At 40.4% G+C, this 22,043-nt stretch overlaps 1 protein-coding gene across 2 annotated transcripts in view; it reads right to left on the bottom strand.

Annotated features, from left to right (window-relative positions):
• Window positions 1-22,043, bottom strand: part of synpra (synaptoporin a) — a 257,466-nt gene that overhangs the window by 64,267 nt on the left and 171,156 nt on the right. For both annotated transcript variants that reach the window (XM_052018774.1, XM_052018775.1), the window contains one exon: window positions 19,781-19,905. In XM_052018774.1, coding sequence (XP_051874734.1) covers window positions 19,781-19,905 — 125 coding nt within the window. The remainder of the gene's footprint in view (window positions 1-19,780; window positions 19,906-22,043) is intronic.

Below are 22,043 nucleotides of genomic sequence, written 5' to 3'. Positions count from 1 at the left end.
TTTCTGTTTTACTTAAGATGTATGTAATCCCTAGGCAGTGGTGGTGAGCTTCATCATATGCTGGATAAAGGGAAAGAACCAGCTGTGCTTTCTCAATGTTTATGAAGATACCAAAAACATTGCTGCAGTCTAAGGCTAGTCTTTCCCTTTGAGGGTGTCCACTCCTATTCTGATACTGCATTCAGTACATTGCTAACCAACCATTTCAGTTGCTCTTCTAGATCTGTGGTCTCCCTATTGTTGGCAGGTATCCCATTGGATGTCTACATTGAGCTTTTAGTGAGGCTTAGATCAGAAACTGGACCATGGTGAGGTTAGGACAATGTTAATTCCAGCTTCAAGTATTCTGATGCACAAAGGAAAATCCAACTCACTGCGGTCTCCTCATTTTAATTTGATTAATAAACAAAAAAAAATGTTGAATTTGGAAAGCAGAGGAACCTTCTGTGAAGAAAATGGATAAGAGATGGAGGGTAGAAGGAAAACACATTGAAGGTGAGAAGGTGCGACTGAGGGGATGAGGAAGTTAATGAACTTTATTATAGAATGAGAAAAAGAGAAAGATGAAGTTGATGGGATGAGGTCAAAGAGGAAGTAAGCAAGGAATCAGACTGAATGATTACTAGGAGCTGTGGCAGCTGGTGGCATTGAGAAGGAAAAGAGAGAGGGTACATGATGGAATGAGGACAAAGGGGAAGAGGCAGAATGTTATCATAAAAATGTCACCTGGAATCCCAGCACATCACCAACTAATTTGCACTGGAATGGAAAGAAGCAGAAGAAAGACAAGAGAAAAACAAAACAGATTAAGTAAAGGGCCAAAAGGGAGAGAAACAGAGAGAAAAGGCAGACATCAGAAAGACAATAGAAAAATATAAAAGAGAACCATTTTTCCACATAGTGGATGAAGCATTATGGACATTCCATTAATATTTAAAACAATGCATCATATGTAGGGCAGGAGGAGAATGATTGTATGAAAGTGAAGCAAGAGATCCATGTAAATTGTGATGTGTTTGATGTTAATCGCATTCAGGAAACTGTCATGTAGTGTGAAGAGTTAACTAGTAGTTAACTATTGTTATTTCTATTTTTACTATGGTTAATTGTCATGTCTCTAGGCTGTGACATCTCACAAACAGCACAAGAATGAATATTTCTCCAAACAGTTTATTTTAGACCTTATAAGTGCTGTCAGCCATCAGTGACAGAAGCAGATGCTAACTTAATGCAATCTGACAGCTCCTTAGATCTGGTGACCAGCATGGTACTCAAATGTGGAAAAGTTATGCAAATTTTAAACCTAAAATGTAAATAACATCTATGAGTCATTACAAATAAATAAACAATCATAAAAGTTCTCTTTGGTTGAGGCAAAAATGAATAATCCTTTTTATTGTATTATTTAATAACTGTAAATCAAATTGTTGTGGACCAGTTCAAAAAAAACACATTCTAATTCGAAGCAAGTACAGATAAACAGGCAACATTTCAATCCTCCCTGGTTCAATCACTGTCAAGTTACTAACATATTAGTGTGTATTTAGTGAATAAGATCATGCTGTGTACTTACATGTCAATATATTTATTAAAAAAAAGGTTGGTAATCAGGAACATCATTGTCAAAGTGAATTGCAAAATCAGTTTGGAGGGAACCATACATATACATTGAAACCTACTTCTACACTTTGTATCTTTCTCTCTCCAAACTTAACTTTGCCTATGTGTTCCTCCTCAGCCACCCATCTTTGGTAAAGGAGATCATTCAAAATTTTGCTTTGCATAGCCTACCTTGCATCAAATCTCATCATGACATCATCATCCCACAATTCACTTGAGCTACATTAGCTCCCAGTCTTATTTGGAAATTCTCACCCAACTGTAATCCCCTCAGCATGTTGATCTTCTAAGAGCTCCGCTGTCTACAAGCCCTGGCCCCATATTCATCCCTAATTTCATTCTACACCAATCAGTGCTACACTGACAACTCTTTAAGTCTTAAATTATGGAATTCCTTCACTTAACCTTCCTGCCTGTCCTTCTTTAAGGTATTCTTTAAAACCAACTTCTTTGAACAAAGCTTTGGCTTGAGAATGCCTTTCAGTCTGGTGCATTTAGCATTTCACAACATTAAAGGTCCTACACAAAATAAAGTTGTTGTATTTGCATAGAACTGAGAAAGCACAGAATAGAAATGAAGAATATAACAATTGACATGCCTGAAATTAATTATGCCGAGAGCAGTGCTCGCTAAATATCATGATCCATACATTTATTGATCTTCATTTTCCCCTTGCACAGCAGATAAGCTAAAATGTTTAGCTGTCTGTGAACCATCTGCAGTACTTGCTGTGTGAATAGACTGTTAACATTATAACCAGCATGTAAATGCCGTGTAAAGATGATAAAACTCAGATAATTAGGAACACTCTTGATTAATATGCATTATGTTGCAAAATCATTCATAGAAAATCCTTCATACCCTAAGAATTTAAGTAACATTAGGGAAACAGGAATGGCAGTTGCCATGGTTACAGCCACCTGAAGACAAACCCACCAAAACCAACACATAGTTTTTCTTTAGAAAATATCTTATAATACTAATTTATGGAACATATGTGCACAAATAATTTATATGATGCATTTCCCATTATCATAAGAGGTCTGAAATCAAACAGCCTCCTTTTGTTGAGATATTGTTGGGTTGATACTAACTTACAAAATAAGCAGAAGGTGCCTTAAAATGGGGGTCAGTAACTTGCTGCTGAGTTATTGCTATTGATTGGTAAATTCCAACTTTCACAAAAGTGTATCAATATGCAGCTGCCTATTTCTTCTTTGAAGGCCACTTTTAATATGAAATTAGGATCCTATGATTCGCTGAGGATTCTGATAGCCATTTTAGAGTAGACCTGCATGGAATAACATTTCCACGTATTTTTACTGGAGATAGGATGCATGCAAAGGCATGCTTTAATAAAGAGATCAAAGGAGGGGACTGTTCTGCTATTCCATAGTGCACATAAACATTTTGAGTTTTCATCAACTGCAATCCTTCCTCCAAGATACCCAAAACTTCCTTAGCAGCCTCCCAGTGAGTCATAAAACCCATCCAAAACAACATCATGGATAAAGATGCAATGTCAAAACTTTAAGGTTGAGGATTCACTCCATAGAGAGTAGGAATCAAAAAAGACATTCAGAATTCTAACCAACCTTACATGCTGTTTAGTGTAAATAATTTATGACAATTATATTTGTAACATTGTCAGCTTCACATAAATACAGACATGCAAATGGTGCAATTATAGTGCTGCATATTATAATTAATGCAATGCATTAATTTTGACATCTGTGTTTGATGAAAGAAACTATAAATTTTTGCAATATATTGGCACAAAAAAGCAACACTGTATGCTACTAAATTATTCTTAATATATAATGACCATTTTAAAGCATATCTGAATTATTCATAGCAGTGCAGAACTGTTATTGGACTGTTTATATATATACAAATATTTTAAGCAATGCAAAAATTTTCATATTCTTTGCCGGAGTTGTAAATCCACATTTCAATGGAATGAATATTTGCCACTGCCATATAAACAATGAAGACAAAAATTATCCAAGCTGACGTTTCAATAAATTTGCTTTCCTGGCTGTGAGCTTGAATTCAGAGACCGCTGCTGCTAATGGGTTTACCATTGCTAGAAAAGTGGGAAACTCAGCATTGGAACAGTGTTTAGAAGGTTGCAGTCACTTTTTCTACAAGGAAGAACAAAGCAGCAGTAGCCTCAGAGAGCTTACTGTTGAAAAGCTCACAGATCCTTAGGCACGTGGAAATCCTTCAGCAATTTTCAATATTTCACATGAAGTCTTTGAGAAGCACATGCATTTTGGGAAAACTCATGCAAATTCTGCAGTGTCAGCAGCCTATTTGTTGAAGCCACTTGACTAATGTGGCAAAAGTTAACAAGTGCTGCTATAAAGGCTTCAGTTACAAAGGAATTCAAGGCAATGATGATCTTGACAGGTTCCTACATTGCTGTATTTGGTGGAATTCGCTGCGGGTATTCAGCTATTAATTGATGCCTAGATTCCATCGAAGAACAGCAAACTTCTGAGACAATGATGATGTTAAAAGTTAAACTCAGAACGCCTTGGACTGTATTTGATGAGTGATTATGTTATATGGGCAGAGACTTTTTCTGTTATATCTCACTCCAATATCAATCTTACTGTATATTCATTGTGCTCCCCTTCATAATAGAAAAACACCAGGATTTCCATTTGGAAAATCACCTTCTAATCCAAAGTGATACCCTTAGCACAGAAGAAAACTAACTAAATGAGTCCTGAATAAATCTATTTAATACAAAACAGATCATTATGTGATTAGTCCAACACCAACCTTCTGCAGCTGCACACCAAATGCCGCCTCAACATGACATCTGTCTTACATGTGGTGGTGATAATAACTTGGGTTAGTCGGGCACACATTGGAGAAATTTTTCAGAAAGACTTACTTTCAAATGTTATTTTATATAGGAGATTGGGCTCAAGCAGATCTCAACATTGGACTGATGGTTTCTTTGGCAGATGATTTGAGTGTAGTTATCGCATAGAGGATTAGTATATCCACAGCCCCTTAGAGTGTATTAACTATGAGAAGAATCTAGCCTCAGTGATGGAAACAGAAAAATTAGAGCAGGTGTAGGCATTTGACCCCTTGAGCCTTCCTCACCATTCAATACAATCATGGTTGATCTTCTATTTCAGCAATATATTCCTTCTCTCTACTCATATCCCTCAAAGCCTTTTGTGCCTATCTACTTCTTAAAAACAGTCAATGGCCTGGCCTCTAGTACCCTTGTGATAGCAAATTCCACAGGATCACCATCCCCTGTATGAAGAAATTTCTCATCTCGGTTCTAAATCTCTTACCCCATGATCTGAGTGTGAAATTTCATTCTAGACACCCTAGTCAAGGGCAAAAGTCCTTCCTGCATCTAATCAATCTAGCCTTGTCAGAATAATTTTAGCTTTAATTAAGATCCCCTCTCTTTCTTCGAAACCCTAGTGAAAATAATCTCAACCTAGATTAGTCAACCTAATCTCTCTTTGTACAGCAGTCACACTATCCCAGGAATCAGTCTGGTAGTATTATAATTATAAATATAACACTGCGGCGACTCACCGTCCGCGCAAGTGAACTGGCTCGGGGCGCACGTCGTCGGAGCGGCGAGGCCCAAGATGACGCTGGGCCTTCGTCTTCCCCAAGCGACGGGGGAGAACCCGCGCGCACGAGAAGTTTTGATGATGTAGCACATACTTCATTTCTGTTTTCGGAGAGCAGGAACCACGCCGCTTAAAAGGCCTGCGCGAGGCAGGTAAATAAATCAGTCTTGTTCTACAGCTTTCAGACTCGTGTCTTTATTCTCACATTGCGGTAGCAGCCGCTACATTGATGACCCCGATAGTCCAAACGGATTTTGGACCCACACAATGACCGACAACGCAGCAGCCAATGCAGTGGCACTCAAGCTGCCCACCTTTTGGACGCTTCGGCCCCGCGTGTGGTTCGACCAGGCCGAAGCCCAGTTCCAACTGCGGCAGATCAGCTCCGACTCCACACGGTACTACCACGTGGTCAGCTCCCTGGACCAGGAGACAGCCACCCAGGTCAGAGACTTCATCCAGTCTCCTCCGGAGGAAGATAAGTACCTGGCTTTCAAGGCCCTTCTCATTCGGACCTTTGGCCTCTCCCGTCGTGAGCGCACCGCCCGCCTGATTCATCTCAACGGCCTGGGGGACAGATCTCCATCGGCCCTGATGAACGAGATGCTGGCCTTGGCTGAGGGACACAAGCCCTGCCTGACATTTGAGCAGGCCTTCCTCGAACAGCTGCCCGACGACATTCACCTGCTGTTGGACAACGCCGACTTCAGCAACCCACGTGAGGTAGCCACCCGGGCAGATGTCCCGTGGAGGGCCAAACGCGAGAGCGGTTTGTCCATCGGCCAAATCGCCAGACCGCATGCCCAACGCCTACCTAAACCAGTCCCAGCAGCCAAGCGACCACACCCCAGAAACACAGACGACGACACTGACGACCAGCAGTGTTTCTACCATCAGAGGTGGGGCGCAGAGGCCCATCGATGCCGCCCACCCTGCAAATTTCAGGGAAACGCCAGGGCCAGTCGCCGCTGATGGCTACGGCGGCTGGCCACCAACACAGCCTTCTATTCGTTTAGGACAAGCAGTCCGGACGTCGTTTCCTCATTGATACTGGAGCAGAGGTCAGTGTTTTACCTCTGATCAGCCCATTTAGACCTACAACAACTGGTCGAGGTCCCAACACTGCGACGCAGAGGCCAACCACCCAAGCAACAGCTACCACAGCCCGTGAACTTTGGGGACCGTATTGCCGGTTCTGGGGGAGGGTTGTGTGGCGACTCACCGTCCATGCAAGCGAATCAGCTCGGTGGTCGGGGCGTGCGTCGTCGCAGCCCAAGATGGCACTGGGCCTTCGTCTTCCCCGAGCGACAGGGGACAACCTGCGCGCGCAAAAAGTTTTGATGACGCAGTGCGTACGTCATTTCCGTTTTCGGAGAGTGGGAACCGCGCCGCTTAAAAGGCCCGCGCAAGGCGGGTAAATAAATCAGTCTTGTTCTACAGCTTGCAGACTCGTGTCTTTATTCTCGCGTCGCGGTAGCAGCCGCTACAACACTTTAATTCATTTTCACATGCCATTATTTAATCTTTTGACTCTATGTTCTGGCCCTTCCTTCATTCTAAAGAGTGCTAAAATATTCTCCTCCAAAATCCATCCCTCTCTAAAGCAAATAATTCTTATCCCTTTCAATTATAATCATATGTTGTCTTCCTCCAGTATTATATTCCTTTCAGTTTCCTCAATCTGAACCTTAATCTCCTCAAGTCCTGAACAGGATATATTTATAAATAACCTGACTGAGAAAATGTGTTTTAGCAGCATATTTTCATTCATTCAGGATTAGCAACAGTTCTTAAATATCTAGACATATTGCATGCCAGAAGAGAACAGGTAATTCTTCTCTGTTAAGAGGCTTTTACAAACGCCACTAAGTGGATTTTTAGTTTTATGAGTGAAGTTTATCAAATGTAACTTCTGTGTTCTAGATGGGGCAGTGCAGTTAAAAGTATGCTTATTCAAGCAGGTTAACAATAATGATGGCATTAACTCCACATCCTCATTATCAAAAGTTCAAGTAAAAAACTGTTGCAATGTATCATTTTTAGAATTTGCAATAAACTCTTCAACATGAGGGAGAGGAATTTAAATGCTAAGTAATACCAGTCATCAATTGAATTTGACCAACTTTTCAATTTGATAGTTTTGAGCTCCATTAGGCTCCAACACATTTAACTACACCTCAAGTCAAAATGGTTTAAACATTTCACATATTTGGATTATAGTGGGCTAGATTTAATGTTAAGTATATTAATTCCAAGTGAACTTAGCTCATTTTATCAAAAGTTTTATAGAGATACCCCACAGAATGATAATAATTTCACACTTTACAAAATTAGGTTTAAGGCTAATGAACAATGTTTGAGCAACATAAAATTTGAAAGGACACTTTTAGGGATTTCTTTAGGTTAATGCATCATTGTCTGTATTCATTTTGTCTTATAGTCTGTTAACGATATTGGGAATACTTTGTCTATTAAAATTTGAGGAACTCATTGGCCACACCTTTCAAAACATATTTGAATAATTTGAATAATTGAGATATGGATACCTCAAGCAATAGCCTTTTTTTAGTCTGTTAGTCATACTTCTGTGCATAATTTGTGGTGGACCCTGGGATGCTGATTTTAATAGATATGACATTCCCTCTGCAGCCATTATCAATCACTATATCATAATGAATTCAGTGAAACAAACATATCATTAGGGCATGAACATTTCAGTTTTATTTTTGGTTCAGATTGGGGTTGTTATTTTGGTTTCAGCAAAATCAGGTGTTTTCGGGTATTAACAAATTTCACTCGAGGGATAGATGCATCAACTTTCAGTCCATATAATTCAAAATTGGTAACAACAACAATTTTAGATTACCTCAGGCTTTTGACAAAATCTTCATTTCCTTTCATATAACTACAAACTCCTTTTGGTTTCTGCCCATGTTTTGACTCTCACGACCTTTTTCCACCAGTGTTACGACAAGCACATTCCACAAACAAATGGCATTGATCATTAGTCTGTATGTACATGTTAGAAGCTATCATTCTTTAAGAAAAATGAATGAAAATGCAAATTCTACATGCTTGACATTTATTGTTTACATGGAGTTTGACTGGTGGGAAAAAAGGGATGACCTGGTGGGTCTTCAGGATTTCTTTTTCCCCATTGGCTTAAATTCAAGCCCTTCACGTAGTGAATTCCAGATAAAAATATTGCATCTCTTACTCTTCCTCATGAATAATTATATCTGTAATTTACTGCTAGTGTACAAAATTTGCTTAAGATGCCAAATAAATGATCTTCCCTTCCAAATTTCCTTTCCACAGTTATTTAGATAATGCAAGTATCTTTTGCTCTACTACCTGTTGCTGAGGTAATTAAGATGCAAGTATTTTACATATTTGTTTACACTTGCCTTCTTAAAATCTTGCTTAAGATTTGTAACTGTTCATCAAATAATAAAAAAAAGTAAGGATGACCTCCAACCAGCAGAAAACTGGGTAATGAGAATTAAAATTCAAGCAGTTGATTTATTGCTTTGTGGGTAGTTTAATGCTGCTGTTTTATTCAGTGATTCAGCACCTGCCTGATTAAGTCTAAAACCTCATCAATACATGCAACCCAAAGCCCTATAGTATCTTCGGGGCTTCAATGTAATTTTAACTGCGCACTCTGCTTAGTGTCATCTGGTAGGCACCCTGTAGGGGCCCCACTAGGTAAATTTAAAGCTTTTCTACATAGAATCAGGAGAGTCTGAGATATTGTCCTCTCAGGTACCAAACTTTTCCCACCTGCTAAGACTCCTGAGACTTGCTACCTACCAGCCTTTTGACCAACATATTTTTCTCTGGACGTGCAGTCAGCCAGTTGTAAAAATAGACCAGGCCTTACAATCAATCCAAAAATAGATTGGGCTTTGCATTACCACCCCTGCCCGCTTGCCAGCGAGAAGTAAAACCTCTGATATTTTCTCTTCTCTTACTTTCATGATGAATTGTAATCATATGGCATAGAAGGCAGTCATTGGCCATCATGCATGTGACCATTGTTGAAAGATATATCCAATTACTACCACTCCCTGACTTGTTTCTCAGAGCCCTGTAACTGTTTTCCTTCTCATGCAGAGAGTTTCTCCAAGGTAATATGACCATTGAAAATTTTCTTCCTTGTTATCTAATGCACATTGCTTTGCTGCTCTGTGGGAATTTTACTTCCCCAGATACCAAATAAAAACAACCTCCTGATGTCATCTCTCTTCCTTTCATGTGTCATGTTCAAACACAAAACAGCAGCTTGGAAACCTCACTCCCAATATTGATTGGAAAATCTGAACATGGTCCTGGATTTTCAGATATTAAGGGAAACAACCTGAAAGAATCCAGAATTTTAAACAGCAATTTTGGAACTTCACAATTGGAACTTTTATTATATTTTTTGTTAGTTTTTGTAAATATTATTTCTAGATATATGGTCCTCTAAGTGAAGAAACTGAAGATAAAATATTATTGGAGAATGTGAGCTGAATATTATCTTTCCAATGCATAGGAGCAGGAAAGCTTGCCTGTGACAGGAGATCTAATTTATTTGGCAGTACATTCCTTGGGGCAGATTTAAGTTAGTCATTCCATTAACATATTGGGCAGAGTCAGCCGATGATTCTAAAGTCTGAGATGACTGAAGGTCAAATGTGAGTGTATGTGACCTCCTGCTGCTCTACTGGATTTTTCATTGAATCCAGCAGCGGAAAGCTGATGTGGAGTAGATCTGGACTCTTCTTCTGAGTGGGATTGTCAACCTAATGGAAAAGGTAAACCCAGGTAAGGGTTTGAGATATTTAATTTCACTATAAATATTTTAATTATATGCTAGTATTTTGCAGTGGTTTGAATATTTTTTGACATTTAAACATTTTTTCTACTAGTTACATCTATACGAATAATTTTTAAATGTATCTGATTATTGGCATTCAAAAGCCTTTGATAGCAGTACAAGGTTGTCAGAACTTTCCAGGGATGGAGCCTAAGCAGTGGGTCTGCTGAGGTCTTGCTGCCACTCAGAACCCACTCCATCCACAAGATCACTCAGCCCTCCATATATAGAAAAGCTAAGGCAGCACAGATGCAGCACGATCCAATTCCTAGGTTCCAGGATGCCCAGCTGATTGGGTAGAATACATGCAACAACCACATGCCTGATTCAATTCCAGCTTGAGTATTTAAACACACATTCATGGATTCTAGATCTGCTTCAAAGTGAAGGTACACGGGAAAATGGTGGTGTCAAGGGCACCTCATCATTTACCAATGCTTCTTTGAATGTTGTGTCAGTTGCTGTAATGGAGTGCAAGACAACTTGTTCCCCGCTGGTGGCAGGGAGAAGTCCACAGCCAAAAGCAACACAAAGCTGGAGATAACCACAGAAGTCAGCAATTGGAATGTCAATCCCATTTTGAGACTCAAAGTCATAAGCAATTTAATGACCTCATTACATGTGGAAGAGTGGGCACATTGACACATTCACATGGATCTCATTTTGCATATTACTTCAGGCCCCTCATTCTGCTTCTTAAGTCCACTGAAGCACATCATTCCTCACACTGGCTCTGAATGCAGATGTACCTCTCTCTATACTTTAAGTGGTTGAAATACTTTTAAATAGTTAAAATAGAAAAATAATAAAAATAATGAAAATTAAATATAAATTTCATTAAATTATGTTGAATAATTCCGAATAATTAAAACCAAAGAGAAATAAACACAGACTTTTTAATCTTCTGATGAATGTCAGCAATATCATTCTTATGACAGGGTTGTGCTGGGTGGACAGATAGAGAGAATGCTTGGACTCAACATCAGCATCTGACTTGCAGCACATTTTGTACTCCCACACTGCAATGTGCTGACATATGAAAAGCATTGTACTGGTGGCCTTTATCAAACCTCTTACAAAAGGTACATATGGTTGCGCCACTGTGCTCAATCTCAAAACATTTTCTGACACTACTTTCGCACCCAAATGATAAGTTCCCTTTTAAGTTTTGTGGAATAGTGAGACCATGGTATCCCTTTGAGCAACAGGGGTCAGAGAAGGTGTGTATGGTTGTTTGTTGGACTGGATTGTATTGGTGTGGAAGGGAGGCAAAGAGAGATTGTCATCCAGCATCCAGGAACTCAATGCAGCAATGTGTTCTGCTCCTAGGACACTGGCCGAGTCTTTGTCCTCCTCTTTCTCCTTATTCAAAGAGACTGATTCCAACCCTTGCTACCTGTAGTAGAGCACCACTATTCTTGATACTATACCTGGACCATGTTGAAAAGAAGTCAGGGAATCTAAAATACATTTAAGGGCTTGCTCAAGAAGTTGGACAGACGGCTTCTGTTGGAGCACCTCTGTCCCTCATTACTTTGGCTCCTCACTGGGGTAATCAATCATGTTTTCAGTGAGCAGTTGGAGGGGAATGGTTGGAACAACAAATTTCACATCATATAAGACAGTGATAATAAACCTGATTTTGATTCTGATTCGGAAAGTGTAGGATGATTGCATCCTGACAGCAGTCCTGGAATTTATTTGAAAGTACATTAGCGTCCTGTATCTGTAAGGAGTTTGTACATTCTCCCTGTGTCTGCGTGGGTTTCCTCCAGGTGCTCCGGTTTCCTCCCACATTCCAAAGACGTATGGGTTAGGAAGTTGTGGGCAAGCTATGTTGGTGCCGGAAGTGTGGCGACACCTGCGGGCTGCCCCCAGAACACTCTACGCAAGAGATGATTTCACTGTGTGTTTCAATGTACATGCGACTAATAAAGAAACCTTATCTAGAAACTTGATTAAATTATTATAAATTAATTAACACATATATGTAAGTGTTCCACAGCTGGAAAAAGATCTTCTTGTGGTTGCAGGTCAACTGACCTTTAATGATATGGGATCTTTTCTGATTGGTGAACACTCTACCAGATCAAGGGATGCCTTTACAGCCACGTGGCTAACCCTCTTGACTTTTAGGAGTCCAACGAGAGTTGCGAAACTTAGCTCTTGTTCATGCCAACCGGCCTCATCAGTGACAAAATTAATTTCCATTTGGAAACAAAGCACTTGACACCAATTTAGTGCATTTATGAGCTGTTATCTGCAACATCCTACAGCTGACACCTGTGTATAGAAGTTAGGTATTACGTGCATTTTCACATCAATTGCCAGAACTTATAACCAGGCAGAAAATACCAAATTGGCATGTTCATGTTGGGTTTCTGACCAACTGATTTTCTTTTGCATTTAACCCTTGTCACATGTTGCCAATCACACCTAGTTTTGGGGTTTAAAATTCTCCTCTCTCGATATGTGAACCTTGGAAAACTGGATAGATATTGAAAAGAAGCTTTAAAATGAACACTTGGTTTGCTTCTGGTTTTTCCTTTCTCACTGGCACTTGGCCACTTTTTCAGCCATTCACATTTAATCATACAGTTCAATGTTATATTGGTAATGAAATAAATTAAGTGGTTATTGGGTTATTTATATTATTACCTTAGTGATAGGAATCGTTGGAATTTTAGCCCTTTTAAAGACGTGACATTACATGATTGGATGTGAGGTCTTTAATTACATAGAATTAGTCCATCTTACTTTAGAAAGTGATCCAGAAAGTAGTTTTGTCCTCAGGTAATACAATTAATTCAACAGGAGTTAAAATTTTCCATATCATATTATTTTTCCACCCAATGGAGAAAGATTCCTTTAATCAGATTTACGTGGAAAACTAAATTCCGATCTTTACCCAACTCAACTATGGCCAATCAAAATCCAAAATGAACCTGAGTTTTTACATTGTTCTTCCACATCTGACTTCACTACAGTTGACCATTGCCACATAGTATATTACAAGCTCAAATAGAGTTTGATATGTTCCAGCGACGAGAGAGCGGAGATTGCCGGAAAATAACGAGGTTTTTTTTTCTCTTTCTAGCGTTCGGGACAGCGGCGAGTGACTGCGCAGGCGCGTGACGTCACCCGGAAGCGCGCGGGCGATTTAAAAGTCGAAGGTTCGCCTTCAAGTTTTCTTTCCAGCGACGAGAGAGCGGTGATTGCCGGAAGATAACGAGGTTTTTTTTTCTCTTTCTAGCGTTCGGGACAGCGGCGAGTGACTGCGCAGGCGCGTGACGTCACCCGGAAGCGCGCGGGCGATTTAAAAGTCGAAGGTTCACCTTCAAGTTTTCTTTCCAGCGACGAGAGAGCGGAGATTGCCGGAAAATAACGAGGTTTTTTTTCTCTTTCTAGCGTTCGGGACAGCGGCGAGTGACTGTGCAGGCGCGTGACGTCACCTGGAAGCGCGCGGGCGATTTAAAAGTCGAAGGTTCGCCTTCAAGTTTTCTTTCCAGCGACGAGAGAGCGGAGATTGCCGGAAAATAACGAGGTTTTTTTTTTCTCTTTCTAGCGTTCGGGACAGCGGCAAGTGACTGCGCAGGCGCGTGACGTCACCCGGAAGCGCGCGGGCGATTTAAAAAGCAGACGAGCATATCTAGCGGGCAGCGTCGGAGTGGGCAGCTGAGTGAGAGGGAGCAGAGTGGGTTCGGCTTTGGCTCAACGGGCTTCGGCGAGAGCGGGAAAGAGGTGAGATTATAGAGAGGGGTGAGTTATTAGTTTAGTTTAGTGTTGAGCTCAGTGATATTCAGCAGTATGCATCTGGGATTAGTGTTGTGTTTGGAGTGTCAGATGTGGGGCCCCTGGGAGACGACCAGACTCCCTGATAACTACATCTGCGCAAAGTGCACCGAGATGCGGCTCCTCAAGGAACGGATTGAGAGTCTGGAGCAGCAGCTGGATGACCTTCGGTTGGTTAGGGAGAGCGAGCAGGAGATAGACAGGAGTTATAAAGATTATGTAGACAGCACCTCAGTGGCAGTCCCCCTCAAAAACCGATATCTCATTTTAGATTCGGTTGGAGAGGATGACTTCATAGAGGAAGACCTCAGCAGCCAGGACCTTGGCACCGTGTCTGATACTGTGGTCCAGCAGAGGAAGAGACATGCAGTGGTTATTGGGGATTCGATAGTAAGGGGTACGGATAGGAGATTCTGCGATAGCGATAATGAGTCTCGGATGGTGTGTTGACTCCCTGGTGCCAGGGTACGGGATATCACAGACCGTGTCGAGAATATTCTGAGGGGGGAGGGTGAGCAGCCAGAAATCTTGGTACATGTAGGTACCAATGATGTAGGTAGGAAAAGAGAAGAGGTCCTGAAGGAGGAATACAAGGCATTAGGGAGAAGGTTGAAAAGTAGGACCTCAAGGGTAGTAATCTCAGGACTACTACCCGTGTCGCGTATCAATGACAGGAAGAATAGAAAGCTCTGGCAGTTAAATGCGTGGCTGAGTGACTGGTGCAAGGGGCAGGGCTTCAGATTCTTGGATACCTGGGACCTTTTTTGGGGGAGGCAAGACCTATTTGCTAAGGATGGGTTGCATCTAAACTCCAAAGGGTCCAATATCCTGGCGGGAATGTTTAATTTAGTTGTAGGGGAGGGTTTAAACTGATCTGGCAGGGGGATGGTAACCAGGATGCTAGGTTACAAGATGCTAAGGTGAGGGAGAAAGTGTATAGAAACGAATCCATTGAGGATGGCAAGAATGACAGGCAGGTGATAAGTCAGGATAATTTACTGAATAATAGAAGTACAACAAATCCGGATGTTAGGATACAGAATGTTAGGATCGGGGATGAGGATGTTCGGATACCGAATGTTAGGATAGGGGATGAGGTCTACACGAACATGTCTAAGATAGTAGGTAGCGAAGATAGTAAGAAGGATGGACAGGTAGAAAGTCAGGATAATCTGCTGATCAATAGAGGTACAATAAAATCAATAGCAGATACCAGTCTAAACATACTATATTTAAATGCACGTAGCATCAGGAATAAAGTAGATGACCTAGTGGCACAACTACGGGTTAATAAATATGACATTGTTGCAATCACTGAGTCGTGGCTTCATGATGGATGTGATTGGGAACTGAATGTCAAGGGGTATACAGTATATAGGAAGGATAGGAGGGTAGGCAGAGGGGGAGGTGTGGCCATGATGGTTAGTAGCGATATAAAATCAATAGAAAGGAAGGACATTGGGTCAGAGGAGGTGGAATCCTTATGGGTGGAGCTGAGAAATAGCAAGGGTAAAAGAACAATAATAGCAGTCATATATAGGCCCCCGAACAGCAGTCAGGAAGTGGACCATAAGTTGCAGATTGAGATAGAAAAAGCATGTCAGAGTGACAATGTGAAGATAATTATGGGGGATTTTAACATGAAGGTGGACTGGGAAATGCAGCAAGGCGGTAGTACTCAGGAGAGTGAGTTTGTGGGATGTCTAAGGGATGTTTTTCTGGAGCAACTTATTGAGGAGCCCACCAGGGGATCGGCTGTTTTGGATTGGGTGCTGTGTAGTGAACCCGAGGTGATTAGGGAACTAAAGGTAAAGGAACCACTGGGAACAAGTGATCACAATATGATTGAGTTTAGTTTCAAGTTTGAGAAGGAGAAGCTGATAACTGGTGTATCGATATTTCAGTGGAATAAGGGAAATTACAAAGGTATGAGAGATGAGTTGGCCCAAATTGATTGGAGGAGTAAGTTAGCTGGAGGGACGGCAGAGGAAAAATGGAAGAAATTTCTACAGGAAATAAGGACAATGCAGGACAGATATATTCCAAGAAAAAAGAAGGTTTTGAATGGAAAAAAGGCACAGATGTGGATAACGAGGGAGGTGAAGGATAAAATAAAAGCAAAAGGGGCGGCGTACAAAGTAGCAAAAATTAGTGGGAAAACAGAAGATTGGAACGATTTTAAAAATCTGCAGAGAGAAACTAAGAAGGTCATTAGGAAAGCAAAGATGAGTTACGAAAGGAAGCTGGCGGACAACATTCGGAAGGATTCTAAGAGTTTTTTTTAAATACATAAGGAATAAAAGAGAGACACGGGTTGACATAGGACCAATTGATAACGGTGCAGGAGGTATTATAATGGATGATAGTGAGATGGCAAGGGAATTGAATGAATATTTTGCATCGGTCTTCACCGTGGAGGACATAAGCAATGTGCCCATTAGTCAGGAGTCTCACGAATTGGAGCTGAGTTCAATTGAGATTAATAGGGAGAAGGTGCTTGGAAAACTAAAGGGGCTTAAGGCTGATAAGTCTCCCGGACCGGATGAGGTGCATCCCCGGGTTCTGAAGGAGGTGGCTGTGGAGATAGCGGAGGCGTTGGCGATTATTTTTCAGGAATCGATAGATTCTGGCATGGTTCCGGAGGACTGGAGGGTAGCAAATGTAGTTCCGTTGTATAAGAAAGGTGGGAGGCAGCACAAAGGCAATTACAGACCTATTAGTCTGACGTCAGTGGTGGGAAAATTATTGGAGTCTATCCTCAAGGAGGAGGTTACCGAATACCTAGAGGCGCAAGGCAAGATAGGACCTAGTCAACATGGTTTTGTGAAGGGGAGGTCCTGTCTGACCAACCTATTGGAGTTTTTTGAAGAAATCACAGGTAGGGTGGATAAGGGAGAGGCGGTAGATGTTGTGTATTTAGACTTTCAAAAGGCCTTCGATAAGGTGCCTCACAAGAGACTGATTAATAAGATGAGAGGTCATGGAATTATGGGCAGGGTAGCAAAATGGGTGGAGAATTGGCTGGTTGGCAGGAAGCAAAGGGTGGAAATAAAAGGATCTCGTTCTGGTTGGTTACCGGTTACTAGTGGTGTGCCGCAAGGGTCGGTGTTGGGGCCTCTCCTTTTTACCTTGTACATCAATGATTTGGATGATGGAATAAATGGTTGTGTGGCTAAGTTTGCGGATGACACCAAGATAAGTGGAGGAGTAGGGAGCATAGAGGAAATAGAAAGAATGCAGAGGGACCTAGACAGTTTAGGAGAATGGGCAAGGAAATGGCAGATGAGATTCAATGTTGAGAAATGTGCAGTTGTACACTTTGGAAGTAGAAATAAGCGGGTAGATTATTATCTAGAAGGAGAGAAGATTGATAGTGCGGTAGTACAAAGGGACTTGGGGGTACTCATACAAGATACCTTAAAAGTTAACCACCAGGTTGGATCGGTGGTTAAGAAAGCGAATGCTATGTTGGCATTCATCTCGAGAGGTATAGTGTATAAAAGTAAGGAAGTGTTGATGAGGCTCTACGGGGCGCTAGTGAGGCCTCATTTGGAATACTGTGCGCAGTTTTGGGCCCCGCATCTTAGGAAGGATGTGCTGACGTTGGAGAGGGTTCAGAGGAGATTTACGAGAATGATTCCAGGAATGAAAGGGCTTAAGTATGATGAGCGTTTGTCGGCTCTTGGACTGTACTCGCTGGAGTACAGAAGGATGAGAGGGGACCTCGTAGCAACATTTAAAATGTTGACAGGTAAGGATAGAGTAGATGTGGCTAGGCTGTTTCCCTTGGTGGGCGTGTCCAGGACCAGAGGGCACAATCTTAGAATTAGAGGGTACAGTTTCAAGACAGAGATGAGGAGAAGTTTCTTTACTCAGAGGGTGGTGAAATTGTGGAACTCCTTGCCACGCACAGCAGTGGAGGCCAGATCAGTGGGGGTATTCAAGGAGGAGATAGACAGATATCTAAATAGTCAGGGTATCAAGGGATATGGGGATAAGGCTGGCAAATGGGATTAGAATAGTTTTTTTTTCTTTTCTCTCTTTTTTTCCCAACCCCATTTCTTTTTCCCTTTTCCTTGGAGCAGACTCGATGGGCCGAATGGCCTGCTTCTGCTCCCTTATCTTGTGATCTTGTGATCTTGTTTGAGAACAAAATACTAAACAATGATAAAAAATACTGGATTCATGTGGTACTTCACTAAACTAAACTTCACAGCAACGCCCTACACAGTCAAATGAATCACCATAACATGCACCAAACCTGACCCAAATCTAACATATGCATGCCTACAAGTGGACCTATTTGGACCTTTTTTTGTTAAACATGTAAATAACACATAGCCATTTGTGGACACATTAGATCATTAGTAATTACATCCCTGTCAATTAATGACCATCCAGAAATTGGGCTGGCCACTTCTGGCCATGATTTACCTCATGCAAGTGGTGCTTGCCTGTCATCATTTGCACAACTAAGCTGCACAGTGCTTCCTCCACTGCTGGCAGAAATTGAAGCTCTTGAGGGAAACTGATGGCACTTCACAGTTAACTCACAGAAAGTAAGGAGCAAACCATTCAAAGGTTGGTAATAAGACTCTTTCACATCATTATCCTGGACACACATCCCAGCCGCAATTTTCAATGACCAACGTGTTAAATAAATTGACTGCAGCTCCCTTCACTGGTTGCAGCCTTTTTATTCTCGCAACTGGCATGTGATGTTCACTGGCTCATTGATCAACCCACAGCTCATAGTGGCTTAGAGGCCATGGGAATTGACTGGGTCAGTTTATCACATGGAGAGTGCCCACAACATAGCAGCTTTTCTCCTATTCACCCTGTTTCCTTCTTTCCTTGATGGCACTGTACTGTGACTAATATGGGAAAAGTTCTTCAAGCGTTGACTCAGTTCCCAGCAGGTGAAGCAGCAGCTATGCAGCAGCTGCAAGCTCTATATGGAGGTCCAAACAGGAGCCATTGGAAAACAGGAGTGAATATCAGTACGAAAAGAAGCACATGTTTACCACACCAAGAGAAGTTGAACTGTTTTACAGCCAATAGTCGGGTCAGATGATTAGTTACTAGCCTAAAATATAAACTCTGCTTCTCTGTCCACAGATACTGCCCAACCTGTTGAATATTTTCAGCACTTTTTTAAATTTGTGATTTGTAGCATCTATAATTTTTTGCTTCTCAGTGGTAGGATCTTGTCAGACTGAGGTCAGGTGACTAGGTCTACAGCAAAATGTGTGCGTTGCTACTCTTCTGGAGTGGTAAGTTTAATTTCTTTTTTTATATAGTATTTTAGGCAATACGCATTCCTTTTTAATGAGATCTACAGGCCACTCCAGGTAATGAACGGATTCCATTTTTACAAACATACATGTCGATTTTGTCCACAAGATAGAAAATACACTAAAATCACTCAACATGGTAAACGTACCTTCACAGTATTGTAATGAATGGCATCAAAAGCACATAAGACTGATGAGAAAGGACAATCACTAAGAAAGGAGAGAGAGAGGGAACTTGTTCTGCTATTCACAGGAATAAATGTATATATATATACACATCAGACTTTTGAATTTATTAATATTATGGGAGCTTGTTTGTATGTAGGGATGTCCATAAGTCAGGCATTCATAACCTGAGGACATCTGTATCAGTTTTAACCATAAACAAATGAAAATTCATATAAAAAGAAATGTTAGGACAGAATAATTAGTTAACTAGCTTCCAAACATTATTCAGCAAAGCAATCTCAGAAAATTTTAAAGCATAATGAAATCACATTAAGAACTTCAGACACATGTCTGACTGATGAAAGAGTTAGTAGTTCCTACAATGAATTATAATACTCAACATAGTGAGAACACAAAAAAAACATACCTGAAAGGATAAGAAAATCCAATCTCTATGTTCAGGTTACTTTCTGATTTGTTTGCACAATCCACACTGACTTTCAGTGCTCCTGAGTAACCACCACATGTTGCAAATGCAAAGATTGCAAAAATCTGCCGAGAGAGAAAAAAATAGACATTTGACCTATTATGGCAAGTTCTTGTAGTTTTTTTTTACCATCAAGGCAGAATGAAAAGCTTTTAGTCTAAAAAAGCTATTTGTAATACAACTCATTAATCAAAATGGATTAAATTAATTAAACAGAGATGAACTAGAGATCAATGCATTTGACCTCCTTTTCTGCAACAGAACTTACACACAATAGAGCACTAATCTGCTGAGCTGAGAGACCAGACGCACTTCATATCCATTTATTCAGCAAGCCACGACTGGTGAACATTGCACAACATCAAACACTTACCATGAGCAGAATATTTTACTTTATCTTATTGCTTCTAATTAATTCCTAGCATTTGTTTGAATTAATTTTTTAAAATTTAATCATTTTAAAAATTACTTAAGATTTTACATAGTTTTAATGCATCAAACTGGCCAAAGGTCTTCATTTTACTATTCTCGTGCCTATTTTATGTTTTTTTCAATAAATGCAATGGCCCACAGTTTGCCATCAGAGGGAAAGTGGCGGTGCTTGCCTCTGACCTTGAAGAAAGAAGTCCACAAAATGGGTATCACATTTCCCAAATGCATTTACTGTCAGCCATTAGCAACCATTAGTTACAGGGAACATTTGGTGTCCAGCAATAGTGAAGTCATCAAGCAAGCTTATTTCTTCAAATCAGGAGGTAAAGCCCACAATTTTAAACTAGTGTTTAAAATATTTTATAGATCAGAATATACCCACAACATTAATGTAGATGTTCAAATGTCATAAACAAAAATGAAAAAAAATCTTCTTGTTTTAAATGTAAGCAATCATCAGAAATAATCAACTAAGAGAACCACAATCCATACATGAATAGTTTTTTTGCTAGAGATTATGTTAAGCAATAATTATGATTTAGAAAGTTTAGAATCCCCAATAAATGATCACATACATTTCTTTCTGTGAGAATAATTTGTAACTACTTTGGTTTCTCACTGATTCACTTATCAGCAAGCAAGGATTCGAAACAATATGACCTGTGGAGGCTCAGGGAATCTCAGAGAGCAACTTCAGAATTTCAGTGTTTAAGGAACAATTACAGTCCATAACAAACATAAAATCCAGGCCAAAATATATTTCACAGACGAGATTATTGATTGTGATTAATTGTAGTGCAATGTAATCGAAAACATAACCTAAAAATTATGAGATTTGGCTTTTTTTGAAATAGTGAAATACTTAAAAGTTTTACATAATAAAATGGATACCAGACTGAGCTGATATATGTGGAATAATAAAAACAGAAGAATTATGGTTTGGTCTTTACCCCATGATCCTGCACTTGGGTTTTAAATAAAAGACTATTATTAAAACAGACATATCTCCAATAATCTAAAATGGGATACTGTTCTAAAAATTAATAATTATCCTTTAATCCTGATGTAAAGCACCAGAAAATAAATGCCCAGCATACACTGTTTTAAAGCAAGGAAAGCAACTCAATGCTTGATTTGCACAATAATTTAAACTATCTGGGGAATAATTATAAGCCTATAATCTTATGCCTAGAAGTTAGAGTTCAGTCTCTTTTGGTGTGCTACACAAAAAGCACTACCAGTCACTTGGATCTCCCCTAAAAATTGTGAAATTGGATAAAATATGGTCAATGTATCACTATGGTGTTTTGCACACTAGATCATGCATTAACATATACCCTTGCAGTTCCTGTTGGAACATACAGTACAGGCAGAGCTGACAGCTATCATGTCTTTGCTATACTGACAGTTGAGAAGTGAGAAAGAATTCTTAGCACACTGACAAAATATCAGTTCAAGTGGAGATGAATGGGTTAAAAACTGATGGTCAGTATGGACTGTGAAGGATAAGTTGCCTGGCCCAGATGGCTTGCATTCCAGGTTGCTGAAGAAAGTGGGAGATATGGAAATGCTTGCCATATTCTTCCGATCTTCCCCAGATATGAAGGGAGGTGCCAAAGGATTGAAATGTAGCTCGTGTGACAGCTTTGTTCAAGAAAGGGTATAAGAATGTCTTTAATAACTATAGCTCAGTTGTTGTTGGTAGGTAATTTTTTAGAAATGAAAATCAAGGAACATATTGTCAGGGACGTAGAGAGGTTTGAGCCAATTA

This window comes from Pristis pectinata, chromosome 6 (assembly GCF_009764475.1).
Source record: "Pristis pectinata isolate sPriPec2 chromosome 6, sPriPec2.1.pri, whole genome shotgun sequence".
Lineage (NCBI taxonomy): Eukaryota > Metazoa > Chordata > Chondrichthyes > Rhinopristiformes > Pristidae > Pristis > Pristis pectinata.
Note: the sequence above shows the minus strand (reverse complement) of the source record. Positions and strands in the feature narration are given on the sequence as shown.